The sequence below is a fragment of the Ictalurus punctatus genome, chromosome 19, assembly GCF_001660625.3.
Source record: "Ictalurus punctatus breed USDA103 chromosome 19, Coco_2.0, whole genome shotgun sequence".
Lineage (NCBI taxonomy): Eukaryota > Metazoa > Chordata > Actinopteri > Siluriformes > Ictaluridae > Ictalurus > Ictalurus punctatus.
The window spans coordinates 22,239,827-22,259,291 of NC_030434.2; the positions used below are offsets into that span (position 1 = coordinate 22,239,827).

General features: G+C 39.9%; 1 protein-coding gene across 2 annotated transcripts in view; it reads left to right on the forward strand.

Moving 5' to 3' along the window:
• The first annotated feature begins 1,991 nt into the window (after nt 1-1,991).
• The window catches only part of chchd3a (coiled-coil-helix-coiled-coil-helix domain containing 3a), an 86,420-nt gene continuing 68,946 nt past the window's right edge, over nt 1,992-19,465 (forward strand). Inside the window, exons 1-3 of one of the 2 annotated variants that reach the window (XM_017493650.3) lie at nt 1,992-2,233; nt 4,242-4,401; nt 4,495-4,764. In XM_017493650.3, coding sequence (XP_017349139.1) covers nt 2,153-2,233; nt 4,242-4,401; nt 4,495-4,764 — 511 coding nt within the window. In that variant the 5' untranslated portion in view covers nt 1,992-2,152. 2 annotated transcript variants of the gene reach the window in all.

Here is a 19,465-nt window from a genome sequence, read left to right on the forward strand (position 1 = left end):
TACACACACGATTTAACTCGTCAGCTCAATAACACTCTCACTGAGGTTAAAGTAGGTGTGTGTGAGATCAGGAAAAGTCTCAGATGTGCACTGTGGGTCTATAGGAACAGGACTGAGAGTCACTGAGAACTGAAATGAAGCTCAATCTGTCCACCAGGGTTTGGGAATCAGAGACGACCTCAATCGTCTGCGCACCAAACTGACCTCGAACGCCATTTCCACCGAGATGCCTGAGGAGATTCTGCTGGGGGATAATATCAATTCTGGGAATAAAACAAATATTCACCTGTTGAATAGTCTGAAAGTAGTCAGTATTTAGGCTACAGTTAGGACATTTGTGTTTGTATAAAAAGTAGTTTGGTTTCTGACTGTCATTTCAAAGAAACATTTCAACTAGCAACATTGTGTCTGTGTATGAAATAAAAAAATTTAAAAACCTCTGACCAATAATCTAGAAAACCCAGAAGAGACAGACCTTTCAGTAGGTTTGAAAGCTACACGAGAGGTTTATAAACTTCAAACACTAACTGTAACAGGAAACCCGGTTAGATTTAGTACACAACAACGGTCTAGAATAGTACATAAGTACGCGATTTGAGACACAACCCTAGTTTGTGTAGTGGAGGTAGACGCATGGGGAAATTTGCCCAATTTTTTATGCATGTCAGGATCGATATATCGTATAAAATTATGTGTACCTAGATGTCCACATACTTTTGCCCGTTCGTGCCTCAATCTTGTCAGCATCAGCACCAGAACACACAAAGAATCAGATTCATGAGTTTTGGAAACCTCTGCGATTTTTTGCAAGGCTACAGTGCAGTGAGTAGTGTGTAGTTGTAGATCCATTCCTTTTCGTCCATGTTTGCACAAAGTACAAAGTCAGAAGACATTGGAAGTGGATATACACACTGGAAGCATGTTAAATAACACAAACAAAACGGTCTGAATATTTATCTCTCCTCACTGCACCGTATATATATACTGTGTGCAAACTTTTGGTACTCAACTGTACCAAAGTAAATAGTCCCAAAATATAGGTACCATATCAAAATATATCAAATATACACTCACTGGCCACTTTATTAGGAACACCATTGCACCATTACAATTATATAATTAGGCAAGGGGATGTTTTCAAACTATAGTGTGAAAGATAGCCTTTGTGCATTTCTATCACATCTGTAATGTGTTTAATCTTTAAAAACATCCGATGATCAGGGTGGAGTATATCCTGTTAATCAAAAGAGGGCGGGAAAACACAGATTTCCTGCAGTGTGTAAAGTAGATGTCTCTTGTGTGGAATGATGAAAAAACTGCAGTGTGTAATCTCTGTAATCTCTGCACTGATAAGATTTGACACCGGACGCTGCAGAAGTGAAGCGGGAGTTTCGGCGTAGAGTGGAAATAATTTTTTTGCCGCACTGCTCGAGCTGAATTAAAGGGCCAGTACACTGTTGAAAGATTTAAATATATATATAGGACGATTAGGTCAGAGCACAGAGTCAGCTATGATACAGCACCTCTTGAGCAGACAGAGTTCAGAGTTATACAGACCAGAGAGAGTTCTTGCTCAGGGCCTCAACAGTAGCAGAGTGGTGGTGCTGTGGCTGGAACCCACGAGTCTTCATCCAGTGAGCCACCAATTGGGCATCAGCAGCATGTACTGTATACATGGACCCAGCTTGCCTTGTATCAACAGTTCAGCAGTCATGTGAAAAGAAACACCTTCTAGAGGCCATGCCATGAAGACCTCAGGTTGAGAGGTTTGAGAGAAAAAGGAGGATTAGTATGGTGTTCCTAATAAAGTGTCCGGCGAGTGTATATTGCGTGTGCACTACTAGTGCAGCACATTGCTGACTTTATCATCCAATTGCAGTACGTCACTGCGGTCGCAGAACACCCGATCTACACTCCATATCACACACGGATTTCCCGGAAGTAGCGATTTACAGAGCAATCGGCACCGAGCATCCTGATTGGCTACTTGAGGACGGCGTCAAGGCGGAAGTAGGTGTGTGTGTCAGAGTCAGTGGAAAGCGTGCAGCAGAAAAAATATGAAACTTTAGACTGAGTGAACTTCTACAGTTCTGCTTTATTTTACATCCATGAATTGACAGTGTGTGTCTGTGTGTGTATATAACGGTCAGAAATGGGAGGCAGTAACAGCACGCGCCGCGTGTCTTTTGAGACCGATGAGAACGAGAACGTGACGGTGGTGAAGGGCGTCCGGGTGAGTGACGGGCAACAAGCCGAGCACAAACACCTCTCAGTCAGTCAGTCACTCAGTCAGTCAGTCAGTCCGGGGGAAACCAGGGGAATCCGGCTTTATGAATCGCTCACTACACGCAGAAGTGTGTTTTTAAATCTCGAAGTTCTTAAAAGTGAAACCCTCCAGCTTGGCGGTCACTTTAGCTAAGCTATAAGCTAACTACCCAAATATTAGTGGACGCACGCGCACAAGACAGGAGCAACAGTTTGTGCATCAACTGTCCAAGTCATTTCTTTCTCTCTTTCTCTCTCTCTTTCTCTCTCTCTTTCAGGATACTGTTGCTGTCAAAGCCACTTAAAACCTGGTTTTATTATTTATTTATTTATTTATTTATTTATTTACCGGTTTTTGTTTATTTACTGGCTTATTTACTTATTTTCTTACTTATTTACTGACTTATTTGTTTACTGGTTTATCTATTTACTTATTTACCTACCTACCTATTTATTTAATTACTTATTTACTAACTTATTTACCTACCTATTTATTTATTTACTTACTTACCTACCTAATTACTTATTTACTAACTTATTTACCTACCTACTTATTTATTTACTTATTTACCTACCTATTTATTGAAATACTTATTTACTAACTTATTTACCTATTTATTTATTTATTTATTTATTTATTTATTTACTTTCTTATTTACTTATTTGCTTATTTATTTACCTTCCTATTTACTTATTTACTGACTTATTTGCTTCTTTACTTACTTGTGGGAGCGAGCGTACCCGTGCGGCCTGTGGGTATATTTACCCTTATCCAAGGTGAAATGGAATACGCTTGTGGTGTACATCCGTGTCCTCTGCATTTGGCAGCGGTGTTGGTCTTTAAATAAAGTGGCTCTGTTTAACACATAGCACCGGACGTGTTAATAACTTCTGGATCGGTCTGTCCTGAATTTGTTTATCGTCAGAAATTCAATAAAGATGAGTCATGAGGCTGGTGTTTGATCTTCAGGATCTTGATGTTTGTTTGTGCTCTTGGAATATTTTCAGGTCAACTGCCAGGCAAATATTTCCTTAATTATTAAACTACAGGACAGAAAAAAAAATCCTCTCACGATGCTTGAAGACTTTTGAAGGAAACCAACAAGCCGACGTGTAAGAAACGTAATTAACGCCAGCAAGACGTCCTACGATCGGTTTTTATTTGTTTCTCCGTTATAACTTCTGACTGTAATGGATCGCTTGGCTAGTCTGTGCCTGTTCATCTTCACAGCTTTGTTCTAAATCTGGATCTTATAAGCCAGATGTCGTACCCTCGCTACCGTTTTCAGATAACAGCTGGAGATGTGGATCGGGGCTATTCATCTCAAATGATTTGTCAAGCTAGGTCTAGCTACGTGAAATTTCTTAATAAATCTCTGGATAAGTGACGATCATGACAGAACGACGAGCCCTTAACAGCACTTGGTGATTAGTGACTTATTTATAGCTATAAATAAGACCGTTAGACCAGGTTTTGTTTTGAAGCGGAAAATAAACACGTTTCTCTCACACGTTTGAACTTTAAACCTTTATTTATTTATTTATTTATTTATTTATTTCTATTTATTTATGTATTTTTAAAGCCATATCATCAGTTCGGTAATCGCACCAGAAATGTTACATAAAATAAAGAAAGAAATCTATAAAAGTCTTTCTCACTGAGATGCTGAATAATTCCCACACATTGGTATTATTGGTGTTTTATCTGGATGGAATGTTGTTCTGTTGCTCCAGGATGCACTGATATTATTATGTTTTAACATTGAGTTACAGCGTGGCAGCACAGCACTTGCAGGAATCTATGAAACTGGATACTGGCTTTATTTATGTATTTACGTAACTTAGAAAGCATTAACATTAGAGAATACTCTTAGAAAACCAGATTGCGATGAAATGTATCATGGTACTGATCGTATTATCCTGTTTCAACATCCATCTGCTTTTTTTTTTTTTCTTCTTCTTCTTTCTCCGTTCAGCTCTCTGAGAATGTCATCAATCGTATGCGAGAGCCCTCTAAACCACAATTCGGATCTTTGCCTCAACCTCAGGCCAAAGTGGAACCTGTGCCCAACTTGGCGCCGATCCGTCCAGCGTTCGACCCCCCCGGACCACCACCTCCTGCCTCAGGATCTGCAGGTGAGTTTATCGCTCCACCTGCTGCTCCTGCTGATGCTGCTGAGTGTGTCACTCCTGCTGAACCTGGTGCCTTGTCTTCGTTATCTCCCTTAGCTGAAGCTGTATGCCCTGCCTCTTTATTAACCCCTCCTCCTTCTCCTCCACTCCTTCCACGTGCTTTTGAGTCCTCTCCTCCTCTTGCAACTCCACTCCCTGACCCTGTTCCCTCTGCTCCCCTCTCTCACAAACCTTCTCCTCCTCCTCCATTTGTGGAAATAACCGCCCCCTCTTCCACACCGACTGACCCCGCTACCCCCCGGGCTGAGCCTGCTGCTGCTGCTTCTTCTCCCTCGCTGCTTCCTCCTCTGAATCCACCTCCAACAGGTGAGCTACAATTAAACTACGACACAAACGCACACACACACGTGTTTCCTCATGTCTTCCTCAGTTTTCAGAAGTTCATACATATGCGCTTACGCCTTTCTCTCGTGTCCCCCTGTGACGTCTGTTAGGACATACAGTATTAGTCTTTCTCATTTCGGGGTTCAAACATGTTCTCACAGTGGAGCTAAGACCGAACCTGAGTAAATTTTACCCAGCAGAGAGTAGCACATTCACTGAAGGGGAAAGGACGTAGGATGTGACCGTTTTGTATCGTCGGCCATCTTGGAAAAAGTTTCACATCCAGCGTCAGCACCTGGTAGCCTCTTGTCTTTTCTGCTACGTAAGCAAAGTTGTGACCGTAGGGTGTGTGACGTGTGCGACATTCCATACTTCGTTTTCTGGGTTGAATAAGTGCATCATCCGGGTACTTGAATTGCACTACTCGCACTTTTTCATTTATACTACAAAATGGCGTAGAATAGGCCATAAGTATGCGATTTGGGACGCACTTTTAGTCGTGTGAGCCACTAGAAAGCAAGAAGGCAGGACATGTTATAGACGTACACACCTTAAACACTCTATTAACGTCGTGTGACTCATTGTGCGACAGGACACGTACGCACACACACGGCAGTGTTCAACCCTCTGACGCCAAACGAGAGCACGGCTGCGTCCGAAGCCGTGTACTTACCTGCTATGATAGATGAAATACACTTATTTCAGCTACAGTATAGTAGGTAAGTACGCGGTTTGGGACGCAGCCCACGGCTTCTAGCAGTCGTCTGTTTGCACGTATATCACGACAAATAATCAACCGCACTTGAAGCTTTTGTAAAATTAAAAGTGAAACACCCAGAACTGTATACGGTTCCATAACGAAGACCAACTGTACGTCGATACGTGAAATTCTTGAGGGGACGGCGTGGCGTAGTGACGTAACGACGTGTGACGTTAATCGATCTATGTTTTATAGCATGTAAAACAGGAACATGAAAGGAGTGTTCTAAAAGTGACTCATGTAAACACCTTAATCTGAATACTGTCTTATTCAAAATAAGGTCAATAATTAGATTACTGCTGTCCATGTAAACGTAGTGTTACAGATTTATTTACTGTTGATGTCGAAGGCGTCATATGCTGATTGAGTTTCATTACCGTGGTTTTCGTTAAACCATTGTGGTTTACAGTAGACGAGCAGCAACACTTTTTGAATTTAATTCAGTAACTAACCGCATGCCCCTGTAAAGATTTACAGAACTGGAGTAATAACGCGCTCTGAAAAAAGGTTTTAAAGTCTTTTGAGGATAAATACACAGTAAAGGTACGTTCACGTATACAACGACCCGCAGCAAGAAAGCGACCGGAGACCGTTCGTTTTCGATGAGAGCCGGCGACACGAGTGACGGCGACCGTCGGTGATTCGATGTGGGCGTGTCGAGTGACGCGACAAAGTTGAAGTTTATGCAAAGTTGGGGTAACTTGGTACAGCGACTTCGAATAAGAGCGAAGACCGTAGAGCGCACGTGATCCGCCGTGCTGTCTGCGAGTCTGAATTGCTTCGTGGACCCAGACAGTCCGGCGCTCGCACTTTCGCCTCAGATTGATAAATGTTACTATGGCAACCGGTAGTAGGAACACCTACTAGCGACTTCATATTACAACGACTGTCGACATGCAGCGATGAGATCCTTGTATACGTGGATGTGGCTTAAAGCTACAGAGATTATTTGCACTGTGGTCCTTAACAATAAAACGAAAGTTTTAACAAAATAAAGAAAGTAAACATTACATCGCTGGGCAGAATGCAAGTGCGCATTTTCCAAATGTTTATTATTTTACCAGAATCTTGCTAAAGAACCGTCATTTGAAAACCACTTTAGATGTTATTTCCTGAGTTCTGAGGGAAACCTGTTCCATAAAACAGAAAATGAAGCTGTGTTTTAAATGCAGCAGGATAAAATCGGAAAAACCGACTCTTGCTTAATGGGAATGTACGGCACAAGATGGTTCATTAGTACCTCGGAACAGTATTTTTTCAAGGTAAGTAAAGCTTTCCGAGCTTTAAGAAGTGTTTGTGGAATAATAAACCCGAGAACTACTCTGAAGCTGGACTCATTGCCGGTAATAACGAGGCGTGTTATAAATTCTGTATTAATTATTTCTGATGAAAGTGCCGATGCTAAACCTGGACTCGTTCCCGTGTTTGTAGGTAGGAGACGAGTTTTCCTATTAGGATGGAAACTTTATTTAATCCTTTCATGCACAGTGTCCACACTTACGGCGCCCTCCGTTAATATCGGCACTCTTGGTAAATATGCGCAAAGAAAGCTGTGAAGAATTGTCTTTATTGTTGAATCTTTTCGTTTAAAAAAGTTCACAGAAATACTCGGCTCTTACGGATCTCGCACGATCGCCAACACAACACAGGTTGATCATTTTATTTTCAGGTATAATGTTTCAACTAGAGATGACACCATGCTGGTCCATCATCCAACCATCCATTTTATTTGTTTAAAAAGTATTGTTTGAATATTTTTTATTTTTTAATTTTTTTCTTGAAGCATTTCATGCAGGAAAAGAAAATACAAGGAAACCGGCCAGCAAAAACATACATAAAACCGTAGCTTTTATTTATTTATTTATTTTATATATGTACTTATTTATATAAAATATTTCACACAGAAATCATGACCATTGCAAATATAATAAATGTAGTATATTAATAAACTAATGAAATCAGTCCTAACCAAAAAAAAACCCCATTCATGTCTATATTACAAAAAATCTTTTCCAAATCCAGTGCCGATCTTTATTTTTTTTTTTATTATTATTTTTATTTTTTTTCCTTTTTTCTTTTCTATGTTTGTTACACGATCCGATCGAATACATTCTTTATCTAGAATTTTATATTCAATCGAACCCTTTTTGATTGGGACAGCGTGTTCATTTTTAATTAAGTAGAAAATTGTACATGTTGCGCAATTTTCAACAATCTAAAACCTCTAAAGAATCTGGACATGATTTGAAAATGAACGCAGGAAAAGGTTGAGTGTGTGTCGCATTAGAGATGAACTGCATTTGATGTTACTTTAAATGACTTGTGTCTTGTAGTCCATAAAAACATCCATCCAAGGTTCAAGTTGAAAGTGGATGTTTACGGGGGTTCGATTGTCCGGGTTAAGCATCCGAGGCCCGGGTGCGCGGATACCGGCGTCCGTGTGGAAAAGAAAAGCCTCGTCTGAGGATGTTTTGCTGCGGAGAGCTGCGCCGTCATGGTGTACAAGCTCGAGGTGTGTGTCAGGACTTCATAAAAACTACAATGAACACAAATTAAGTACCTTGATTTAGCAGATTTCACGCTACATGCATTTACATGTCTATTTTTAAACCGTGCTCTGCCTTTCATCCTTCACTGCTTCAGTGAATAAATACAGCACGGGAAATATTTGTACCAACCGACAGATTCTAAAAAAAAAAACCATGCATTTCCACATAAAATTTCATTAATCTGATGAGGTTTCCGCTCCTACACTTCCGTTCAGGTTTTTCACCAAGCTGACCTTCAGTAAAACGTTTAGTATTTTTGTTTGTTGTTTCTTTTTGTTTTCGATGTTACTTAATGGGAGGGACGTTTTTAATTGCAGTGCATGATAGTTGATCGCACCACATTATTGACCCTTAACCAAATATATATTCGTTAATTCTGAAGTATATTTGAGTAAGACTTTTGTGTGATGATGTATTATTGTGTAGAGATGATTAAATCGTTACATCACGGTGACATCCATGTGACGTTTACTCCGACATCGGAGTACGCTGGTACGAGATATCACGCAGAAATACGGCGAAAGAGCAGTCGTCGTCGTCGTCGTCGTCTTCTCCACGATAAAACGGCGGATGAACCGATCGACGTGTAAATCTGGAACGACTGACGGGCGCGTAGGTGCTTTTTGAGTGCTCCGATGTTAACTTGAGCCGCCTGGAAGCTCCGCCTCTTTCTCCGCATCTCCATGGAGAGTATTTTCAAACACCGGAAGGACAAACCGAAAAAAAAAGAAGAGCTTTTACAACGAAAGCCAGTTCCATCTATTGATCTGAAGATGTTGTGGGTGTGGTCTTGTGCTGAATTCCTCCGACTCCCCTTTTCCACACAGTAACCTTTTTCCTAACGTCACATGTTCTCAGCAGAAATCCAGAGTAAAGACGCAGCACGGCTATGCCTGCATGTGACGTTCCCGAATACATAGTGATAATAGTACACTGTCCTTTAAGCTTAAGGTTCAGGTTCTGGATGTTTAAGTCATTTATCGTCATTTAAAAAAAAAAAACCAAAACGTTACATCATAAGCAAGCGGGGGGGGGGGTCAATATCACACAAGCCTAATTTGAATATTATAATGAGACAGAACGTCGTACCGCCCCCATGTCTGATTTATTTAGTGTTTTTAGGTGCTGTGCATCAGAATAAGTGGACGTTTTATGCTACGCAATATTAACGTGTCGTTCTGTCTATGGCTATTAACGTAGGTTTACGCTGGCGTACGTGAGAGCTGTCACAGTGCAGATTTAGAGATTGTAAGATGGCGGTTTAGTCTTAATGCTACACGGATAAAAGTACAAGGTTGTATTCTGTCTCGTTATTAAAATGAAATCAGGAAGAAAAAAAACTCCTACTATGGCTCGGGGCTAGAGAGCACGATGTATTTTTATTTAAATGATTATTATTATTATTTTTTTTTTAACCCAGATAGCCATCGTTCCTAATATGTACGGGACAAATTCAGGACCATTTACGCTATGGATTTTCAAAGATTAGATTACCGTACAGACTTAATGTGCTTTATTTTCCTCATTGTAAAGTTCAGCTGCTCTTTGGGAAATTGAGCACCGGCTCAGCTTCCTCATATTATGATTTATAGCCGTCACTAGACCGCTAATGAAACTATTCGTTCTTGCTTGTGTTAATGAATTGATGGTGGAGGTAATTAGGACCACCATTTAAACTTGCTCCGACTCCAGGGTGTTTGTTAGGAATGCATGTTGTTTACTTCATGTTGTAAAAGTGTGGTTTCTCTGTCATAAATGCTGTATGTCTTAGTTAATGATGACCTGGTTATCTAGAAGTTGTCTGAGCTCTATATACTTATTATTATTAGTATTATTAGTATTATTATTATGATGTATTAGTGTCTAAGTAAAATACTAGTGCTTTGGCTGAGAGATGGGTGCAGGTTTTGCTGTGGCCTCATCTGAAAATGACCTGGAATTTCACGGTGTCATGGGAAATTGCCCTCTATTACGTGATTCAAGGCTTTTGAATTTTACTCCGACTCCATTTGAAGCATGCGGCATTAGTTTACTTGTCCCAAATTACAATTTAACAATTTAGCTTGAACAATATTGATTTGTCCCTGCTAGCGATTTAGAATCTTAATTAGCGATTTAATCCTCTGGAACAGATTTAAAAAAATAAATAACACAAAAAAGTAAAACCTTAAATAAATCCATGGAGCGACGCTGTTGAGTGTCATTTAGATTTACACGTAAACCACTTGGACGTCACCGCAGCAGCACGTTTCTGTACTGTAACTCGCCGTATCACGGAGAGGAAGCCAGCGAACCGGCCGAGGAACCTTTTTTAGGGGATTCGTAGTGTTACTACGTTTTGTGATGAGTTGCATGACGATTTTTTTATTTGTAGAAATTCCGCAGTTTTCTTCTCACAATTGTGGTCATGATATAAAAGTAAACACAAAAGAAACAAGATTTAAAAAACAAACAAACAAACAAACAACTAAATACAGAGTAAAATTTCATTGCCATTTAAATGTAGTTCATTTACAGGTAAAGGGGAAAACCTGCAGTATTATTAATGTAATATAATCCGAGTTAATGTCTGTGGACAGTGTGATGGTGTAGGACTGTGTAGGAAAGATACATTTGTTATACTGCAAAAGCCTAACGGGTGACCTTAAAAAATATAGCTAGCTGAAAGTTAGTCCACGAAACAATTCATAAATAGTGAATTCATGAACAGTTCCGTTCCATTGTACTGAAAGAAAAAATTTACTCCAACAGGAAAGGCATAACTTTACTTAAATGGACTGCAAGTTGATGTAAGTATGACTTAATTTAACTATAATTTGACATGTATAACTAATTTAAGTACAATTTGACGCAAGTGAGTTGTTTTTTTGGTCTAATTTGACGCAAGCGTGTGTTATTTTGGGTCTAATTTGGCACAAGTGTGAGTTATTTTAATAAGTATATTCTGAATTCATAAGAAACAATTCTGTTCCATTGTACGACTCCAACAGGAAAGGTATAACTTTTTACTTGTATTAAGTAGAAGCTGACGTAAGTAGAGCTTATTTTAAATGCGAGTTGAAGTTATTATAACGAATTATTCGGAGTTGTTTTGTTTGCGGAGAAGCGCTGAGACCCCCCCCTTTCATTCTCTGGGCGTATTCTTTGCTATTTCTTTTCTGTCTGTATCGGTCTTGCATCACAATAATTTATTTATTTATTTATTTATTTATTTATTTAAAAACAGTGTGAGGAAATGAAATGATGTAGCATTAATAAATCAACTCTCTTCAAGCTGCCTGATTTTAAACGTTAACGTTTAAAAGTCACGACGTCTTCAGCTTTCTAGGGGAAACGGTGCCTAAGCCGACCGATTCACACTGTGATGATGTAACCCTTCCACTAGTTTCCACTCCGTAGCCTTTCCCACTGAACGCCGGTGCACGGACGTGCGTACGTGAAGAGAGAGATTACAACCTTTTGAATTTCTGAAGCTCGTGGCCAGAAAAGTGTGCAGAAGAGCAACTGAGGCAGAGACTGAACTTTGGGTGCGTTTACAGTATATTCTGTGGTGTCTGGGGTCGATTTATTTATTTATTTCCCCCACAGCGTGCTGCCTCGGGACTTCCAGGCACCATGTGGGTGGCATTATGCAAATGATATGGAATGCTGCTCACCATAATGATTTGTTGTCTTAACCCCGAGTCTAAGAGTACTGCTCGGTGTCCTGCTTATTTATTTATTTATTTTATTTTTAAACCCTCTGGAATATCGACCGAAGCCATGTTCCTATGTGGACAAAGCAACGCTCGTGTTTTTGTCTTTTTACTTCGACTCGGCAGTCAGCCATTTTAAATTAATTAACACACTTTCATGTTGCTTATAATTAGCTAATTAAAGCTGATAGGCTTTCTGTTAGAACACCTGTTTAATAAGTAGTGTTTTGCCCCTTTTTATACGCAGCTGCGTTCAGAAAATGTGTGTTGTATTGAGTTACGAGCTTGTGCCGAGTTCGCTCTGCGTGACGTTCCTTCTCAGGTGTTCACACTGGGTCCTCGCTATGAGAGCTAACACACGACGGTGCTATTTAACGCACGAAATAAAATAAAAAAACCACAACGCGGGGAATTACAGGTATTGTCGCAGTACACACATTCACAGTGTGTATAATTAATGATCAAGATGATCGGGCAGATTAAATGTTCGTATGTATTTCTGTAAGAATGACAGTTTGACTGGCACGGCTGGTGTACAACCACAGACTTTATTCTGTTGCCTGGAAACAAATGCATGAGATTTTATTGTTTACTCACCGCCAGCTGATTCAAACAATACTGTATAAATAAATCCTATTTAAAAGTTTTTAAAATCCGGGTATTATTTCTCAGTAAAGCTCATGACATTTCATGTCACTGAAAAGTTGCTGAAGCTTGTGGCCAGAAAAGTGTAGAAAAGATATCACATGCTGTATGAGCCGTGGGCGGGGCCTTTAAGGCTAAAATTAAACTGGGCGACGATATAATGTAAAAATAAATAAATAAATAAACCGTGAAGAGTAATTGTAACAGTTTTAATGTTATGATTATTCACCTGTCGGAGAAACGGTAACCAATTTATAGTACAAATTAAGGAATTATTTATACAAAGACACAGCAAACGTAAAAAAAAAAATCGTGGGTTTAAATTTTCACCTGGAACATCAGAAATCTGTCATGTTGAGAGAAATCATAGAATTGTAGTATACAGTTGAGGAGAGCTGGGTGATATTATGATACAGTTGTCGAGTTTTTCTATGTTGAATTACGACATAGAATTCCCTAAAACAGCCAAGAATTTGTACTTCTAAATAACGCAGACTGAATAAACCACGTGGTAATGGCGGTTTCCAAATAATGAAATATTCGAAGGAATATTTATCCTCAGAACGTGGTATAAGTGCACACGCTGGGCCTCATTTATCACACTGGATACGAAGAAATATATTCGTGACTCATTCATAAGAGTATTTGCTTCACAAGAAATGTGTTATTCATGAAAATCCAGTTAGTTTGGGGGGAAAAAATGTCCCTATCCTACGAGATCTCCTGAAATACACATGTGAGGAGACTTCCGATTTATTGTTCGGTTAACTAGTGATCAAAAGGTTACGTTAAATCACTTATTTATTTCATTTTACACACCCCAATTTAGTGGAACTTTTGTGGTACCCAGTCATTTCATATTAATGACCTTGAACGAACAGGATCCAAATGAGATCCGTAACTTTAGACAAAATAATTCCAGATAAAAGTAGTGCCGCCTTTATTATAAAAGCCAAACGGAGGGAGGCATTAGTGTGTGCTTATGGTAGCCAGCTCGCTGCTATGGCTGAGCTGCATTACTGGAAGGTTTAGCGACGTCACCCTTAGGGGGCGCTCTTTCACCGGTTCGTTGTCGTTTTGTTGTTTTCAGCCCTCTGTGAGCTTTACCTTTTCTGGAGGTTTGTTACTAAATATAGATCAGCTGTGCTGTGAAGAAGCTCGATAATTTTCAGCTGACTGGCATTCGTCAACATGGGCAAATGAGTACCAAGATAATCAGGGAAACGTTTGGAAAACTGGTGGGAGTTTTATGTTTGGCTAAAAAAAAACAAAAAAAAACACCTTTACGTGCTTTATTAAAAGATTAATACATGAGGCCCACTGTACAAAATAATCTTTACCTTAGTTGTACATAGGTGTAATCTACGCAGGAATGGACAAATAGATTTATTATCTAGCCCAAAGCGCCAATGTGATGCCCAGTCTCATGTATTGGTTGCCATGTGGTAGCTAACGTAATGTAATATAATAACATATGGCAAACTAGTGAGTGAGTTATGTGCGTTAATACGGACTAAGGGAAACCACCAAGTTGATAAATTCCCAAGGAGAGAATGATTTTATGTAGCTAAGTTTTTGATTGTAGCACATTGTGCTTGTGCCTTAGGGGGGAAAAGAAAATCGGTGTCATTGAGCTGTGCTGTTGTCTCCTTACGTCGTATGTTAAAGATATTTATCCAGACTTGTTTCTGTCACTCGGTCCCGTGGAGTTCCAGTCTGAGGATGAACGTGTGATGACGAAAGATCGAGACAGTGAATAATGTATAATAATGATGATTACCACATCATCATTATCTTCAGAAAGTGAACTTTATGACAGCGCGGTTATTTGCGAGACAGTTAGCGGTGTTGAAAGCACTCTGAATTAATGAGCTCGAAAGACCTGAGAGCAGTGCAGTTTAGATCACCTCGTGAGTCATGGTTTTGTATCATACATATGGATGTGTTTGTGCTTCTGAGAGCGATAAGGGGAAGACTTTTTATCCACTGACGCTGTGCTTGCTCGGTATTGGGAGTTTTGGAGAATTGTGTTTTTTTTTTTTTTTTTTTTTTTTTAATAAATAAAGTATAAATCAGTGTTGTGTTTCTACCAGTGTTTAAATATAGAATGACGTCACTTAACCAAATCAGCGTGATCACTTTGTGTTATTTGGGCTGTTCAAAAATAGTTTTAGTTCAGGTCATCTGTTCAGTATACTTACAATATAATATATATTTTTAATGATTTATAGTAATTCTCATAAAATTGGTTATTTAATATAATGCTATAGTATCTCAACTGGCACAAATGAAAAATATAATGTGATTGATTAACTAAAAAATTTCTCTCAGATGTTAACACAGATATCGGTGCAAGCAAATGCAAATGGTGCATTGGTGCGAAAATTTTTCTGGAGACTAGAGCGTCCTCTTTTTCAGACCTTTTAAAAAAGATTTCTAAATGTGAGAAAATGCCCGGGATTCGGCTTTAGTTTCATTATGATGTGCTTATGGTGTTATACCGCATCATGTGTGCGCATGTTCGCGTTGCTTTAACACCTCTGTGTAATTCCCGCCTTCTCGCACACCGATTGGTCGATTTATACAATTCTTGCAGCAACTATTGGCCAAATTCCTGCCTCTCAACCGTTAGCCTACTCTCAGCGAACGCGTGAAGATGAAGCGATGTTGTACGGCGTCAAACAGTTGCTTCACAGTAGCAGCAGATGAAGCTGCCCCCCCCCACCGCCACATTGCAAGTGAACAGATATGTTAGGTTTGTAATGCGTGTCCAAATGACATATTACGAAGAAAAGTTTTGGGCAGTAACTAAATAGACTCTTCTGATAAAAAGGAGTGAGAATTTTGCAAGCGACCAGCATGATGGTGTTTTTTTTTTCTTTCTTTTTCTTTCTTTTCTTCTACATTCTCCTTCCACATCATTATCCCAAACCACCATGTGCTGCATGTGTGAAAATGGTGCAAAAAAAAAAAAAAAAAACTACTACGGCTTTTATCCACAGTCTCCCAAGTGCAAGAGATGAGAAGTGGGACCGGTTCTCGCTCGGCGTGCAAGTCACCTGACCACATCAAACATAATGAGACGGCTTCCTGTTAACGAGACACAGATCAGCTTAATGAGCTTAGCCACAGAGACGCGCTCGCTCTCTCTCTCTCAATTTGTTATCGGCCGTCTCATAACTGTGTCTCTCTCTCTCTCTCTCTCTCTCTCTCTCTCTCTCTCTCTCTCTCTCTCTCTCTCTCTCTCTCTGGCTGTCTCGCTTTATTTTACTCTCTTCTCGTCTGCTTAAAGTTGACAGATCTTTCATTTTGGATGTGTGATGCGTCAGAAGAGACTGGTGTATCATTTCATTCATATAGGCTGCCTTAAAGCATGTATTAAAGCTGTCAGTTTTGAACAGACATTGTCTCGAGTTTTCATTTCAGATCAGTGAATAAAAAAATAAAATAAAAAGATGACTCAGAGAGGGATAAAGGTGGAACGGTTTAAAAAAGAAAAGAAAAGAAAAGGTAAACATCAGGTAGTCTGTCAGTCCAGGCGTTCAGTACAAGCAGGTGACATTTTCCCTGTCTGTGTCGCACTTCTCCGGCTGCCTGCTTAATATCCAGAGGTCATGACCTTAATGAGGCGAATTGATTATGTGTGCCCATGAGTGCCAGTCTCTGTGAGACCGGGCCTGTTTCGAAATCAAGGCAGGAGTTGCCGGGTGAGCTGATTAGACGGCAGCCGAGGTTGATCCTCCCACCGCTTTCTGCTTCACCATAAATATTCATACACCGAGCCCGCGCACCTCTCACCATTATGCGCTAATTACCTTTTTTTTTTTTCTTCTTCTTCTTCTTTTTTTTTTTTTTCTCAAGATCACTCACAGGTTCAGGAGGGAGTCAGAAAACTGCATTAAAGACACTTGTGCAGCCCTGTAATGAAATAATCCCCGCACACCGTATCCGAACTGCACATTAAAACGCCATATTGTGTCTCGTCATTGTTTAATCGGTGTGCTTATGTCCTAATCAGCAGATGGTGTCACCTGCATCATCAGTTCATACGGTTTTCTCATTAGCCCAGATTGCAAACCCAGTTCATTCAGATAATTACAACAGCCCAAATTAGGAATCTGTTATGCAGAGGTTTTTTTAAAAAAAAAAAAAATATTTCGGTAAGAGCATTTGTGTCTTTCTTTCAGGGAACTCAGGAAAGAAGTCTAGATTTGATGGGCTGCAGTATGCTTTTTGAATTTTTAGACTTGTCTGATGGATCGCTACTTCTATGCAGACTTTTCTGCTTTCCCTGGTTATTGCCATGGTTTACGTTTCCGTGGTATTGCTATGGTTTTTGGTGTCCGGGTTATCACTATGGTTTATGGTTTCCGCGGTTATCGCCGTGGTTTCCCTGGTACGAGTGTGGTTTTGCCGATGTGGCCATCAGTTTCTTTCGAGAGTTCCTCGTTGTTGTTCTAAAGCCGTAGACGACCGTGCCTTTTCAGCGGTAGGTCCTAAACTCTGGAACAGTCTCCCTTTGCATGTGAGGTCAGCTTCTTCAGTAGCCACTTTTGAATCTTCGTTGAAAACGTGTGTTTGTTTTTTTAGCTTTTGTATAGGTATTTTAATAAGTTGAAACGGGTAAATACGTAATGCTGTGTTTTAAAGGTATCTATTTATTCGGTATTATTATTATTATATATTTAAACGTGACTCTGTTCTGGTTTATTTGGTCGATTTGATTTGTAAAGCACTTGGGTCAACTTCGGTTGTTTTACATGTGCTCTATAAATAAAGATTGACTCGATGGTTTCCCCGTTATGGCAGTGGTTTCCCTGAATCTGCCTTCTTTCGGTTTCCCCGGTATCTTCCTGGTTTCCCTAACATCTCGTCAGCGTCCCTGCTGTGACCATGGCTTCACTAGAATCGAAAGGACTTTAATGGTTACTCTGGTAATCACCATGGCATCACCTGACTAGTGCAGTGTGGAAGCACACACTACATAGCTAGGTACAGGTGCAGATGTAAAACCACTCCTACGACCACAGATCAGATGCATTTCTGATGAAATTTAAAAAAAAAATGATCAAATCCTCAGGGAAATGCAGGCAAATCTCTTTTGCGGTAGCTGCTGCCTGTTTTCAGCAGAAACACGGTCTAGTTCAGGAACCATGACTAGCAACATGCATGGTCACCATGTTTCTTTGTTGCTCAACCTTTCAGCGTTGCTTTTCCCGCCCACTTTTCATGCCCGCCAAATGAACAACTTCCTGACATCTTACCACGTCGCACTTGCTGTGATCTTACCGACATCTCGGTCCCAACATAAAACCATCATCGTTGGATAAACCGATCGATACCCAATCCGAGTGAAAGTTCCATCAGATCGTTTAAAAACGCTGATAAACAAAAGAATAACCCCGACGTAAACTTAATAAGGTTTCTTTTACAGAATTTTGACTTGTAGCTGCAGAAACCGGGTGTGAGACGAAATTACAGAGCACAAGAGATTTAGCGAAAACGCTTGCGTGCAGATTAGCTGCTTGTTAAGAGTCTAAACTTGTGTGTGACATGCGGATAAACACAACTATTTTGTATCTCCGCATTCCCCTGTTTTCACGCATGACCAGTACATAGATGTAGGGTGAATGGGATGTGCAGAACATTTCTTGTTTAAAGTTGGCACTCGGAGAGGAAAAGGGAGCTGTATAGAGGGGGGAGAGAAAAGCTAGAAGGTCTGGGCACTTTTTCTTTATTTATTTATTTATTTATTTTTATATGCCTGGAAGCTTCTTTATGCAGGTGGGAAGGTGTTCCGACTCGTTTAAGCCGGAGCGTGAGGAAGCGGTAATGTTCCAGATTACCCCTCCCTCCGCTCAGGTCCTGAGGTTAATGAAACTTCTGATGAGAAGCGCAATTTGCCTCTGTCTATTATCTCCTCGCCCGAGAGCTACTCCGCAGGTTTCCTTTAATGCCGATGCGAGCGAGACATGGAGAGAGGAAATATCAAAAGATGATGAGTTTTTAATCTTTTAACATTTACATGTCGCAGGAGTGACATAGAGCCCTGGACTGCTAATGTCATTCTGGAAATGCGTCTGACCTACAGAGGACTCCTCAAAGCTCCGAGATGGTGCAGAATTAGACGATCCAGAGGGTTTTTTTTATTTCTTTTTTTTTTCTTCTTAAATAAAATCTCCTCCTTTCTCTGTCCACCTCTCGGCTTTCTTTTAAGTCTGGAGATTAAATTTATAATGAGAAACAGGAGTGTAAATGAGCGGGAGAGTGACTGAAAGGTTTAAAAGTACGTAGACGTCTGTTGAACACCGACGGATAGATGTGTATCAGGTTACGTTAATCGCTTTGCGAAGTTTAAAATGCGCCTCATCCTTTTCTCTAAGATCACGTCGGACGTCGTCTCCCGGTGATTTGGTAATCGCAGCTCGTACTGCGGTTAATGGTTCAATGACTACAGAATCAAGTATTTGACATGGCCATCCCGGTTCCAATCCAACACAACCCCCAGTAGATGATCTGGAATGATTGTGTATTGAAGAACGATCTCAGATTGCGTGCTCGGTATCTTTATTCACATCAAACGTTATAGGCTCGGTGCTGTTGGCAAAGAGAGGTTGAGCATAATCCTAAAGACGGGACTGACGATAATTTTCACACTTGCAGTTTCATTAAACATCCAGATTTGTAGTAACTCTTACTTTTCCAGCCTTTTGTTGCCCCTGTCTTTAACTTTTTTGAGACGTGTCGCGGCCATCAAATTCAAAATGACCTTGTTTTTTTCCTTTAAATGGTACGTTTCCTCAGTTTAAACATCTGTTACGTTTTCTAAGTTCTATTGTGAATAACGTACGCGTTTATGAGATTTGCAAATCATTGCATTCTGTTTTTATTTACATTTCTCACAGCGTCCCAACTGTTTTGGAATTGGGGTTTTTGTGTGTGTGTGTGTATATAATGTGTGTATATAATAAATATATATATATATATATATATATATATATATATATATATATATATATATATATATATATACA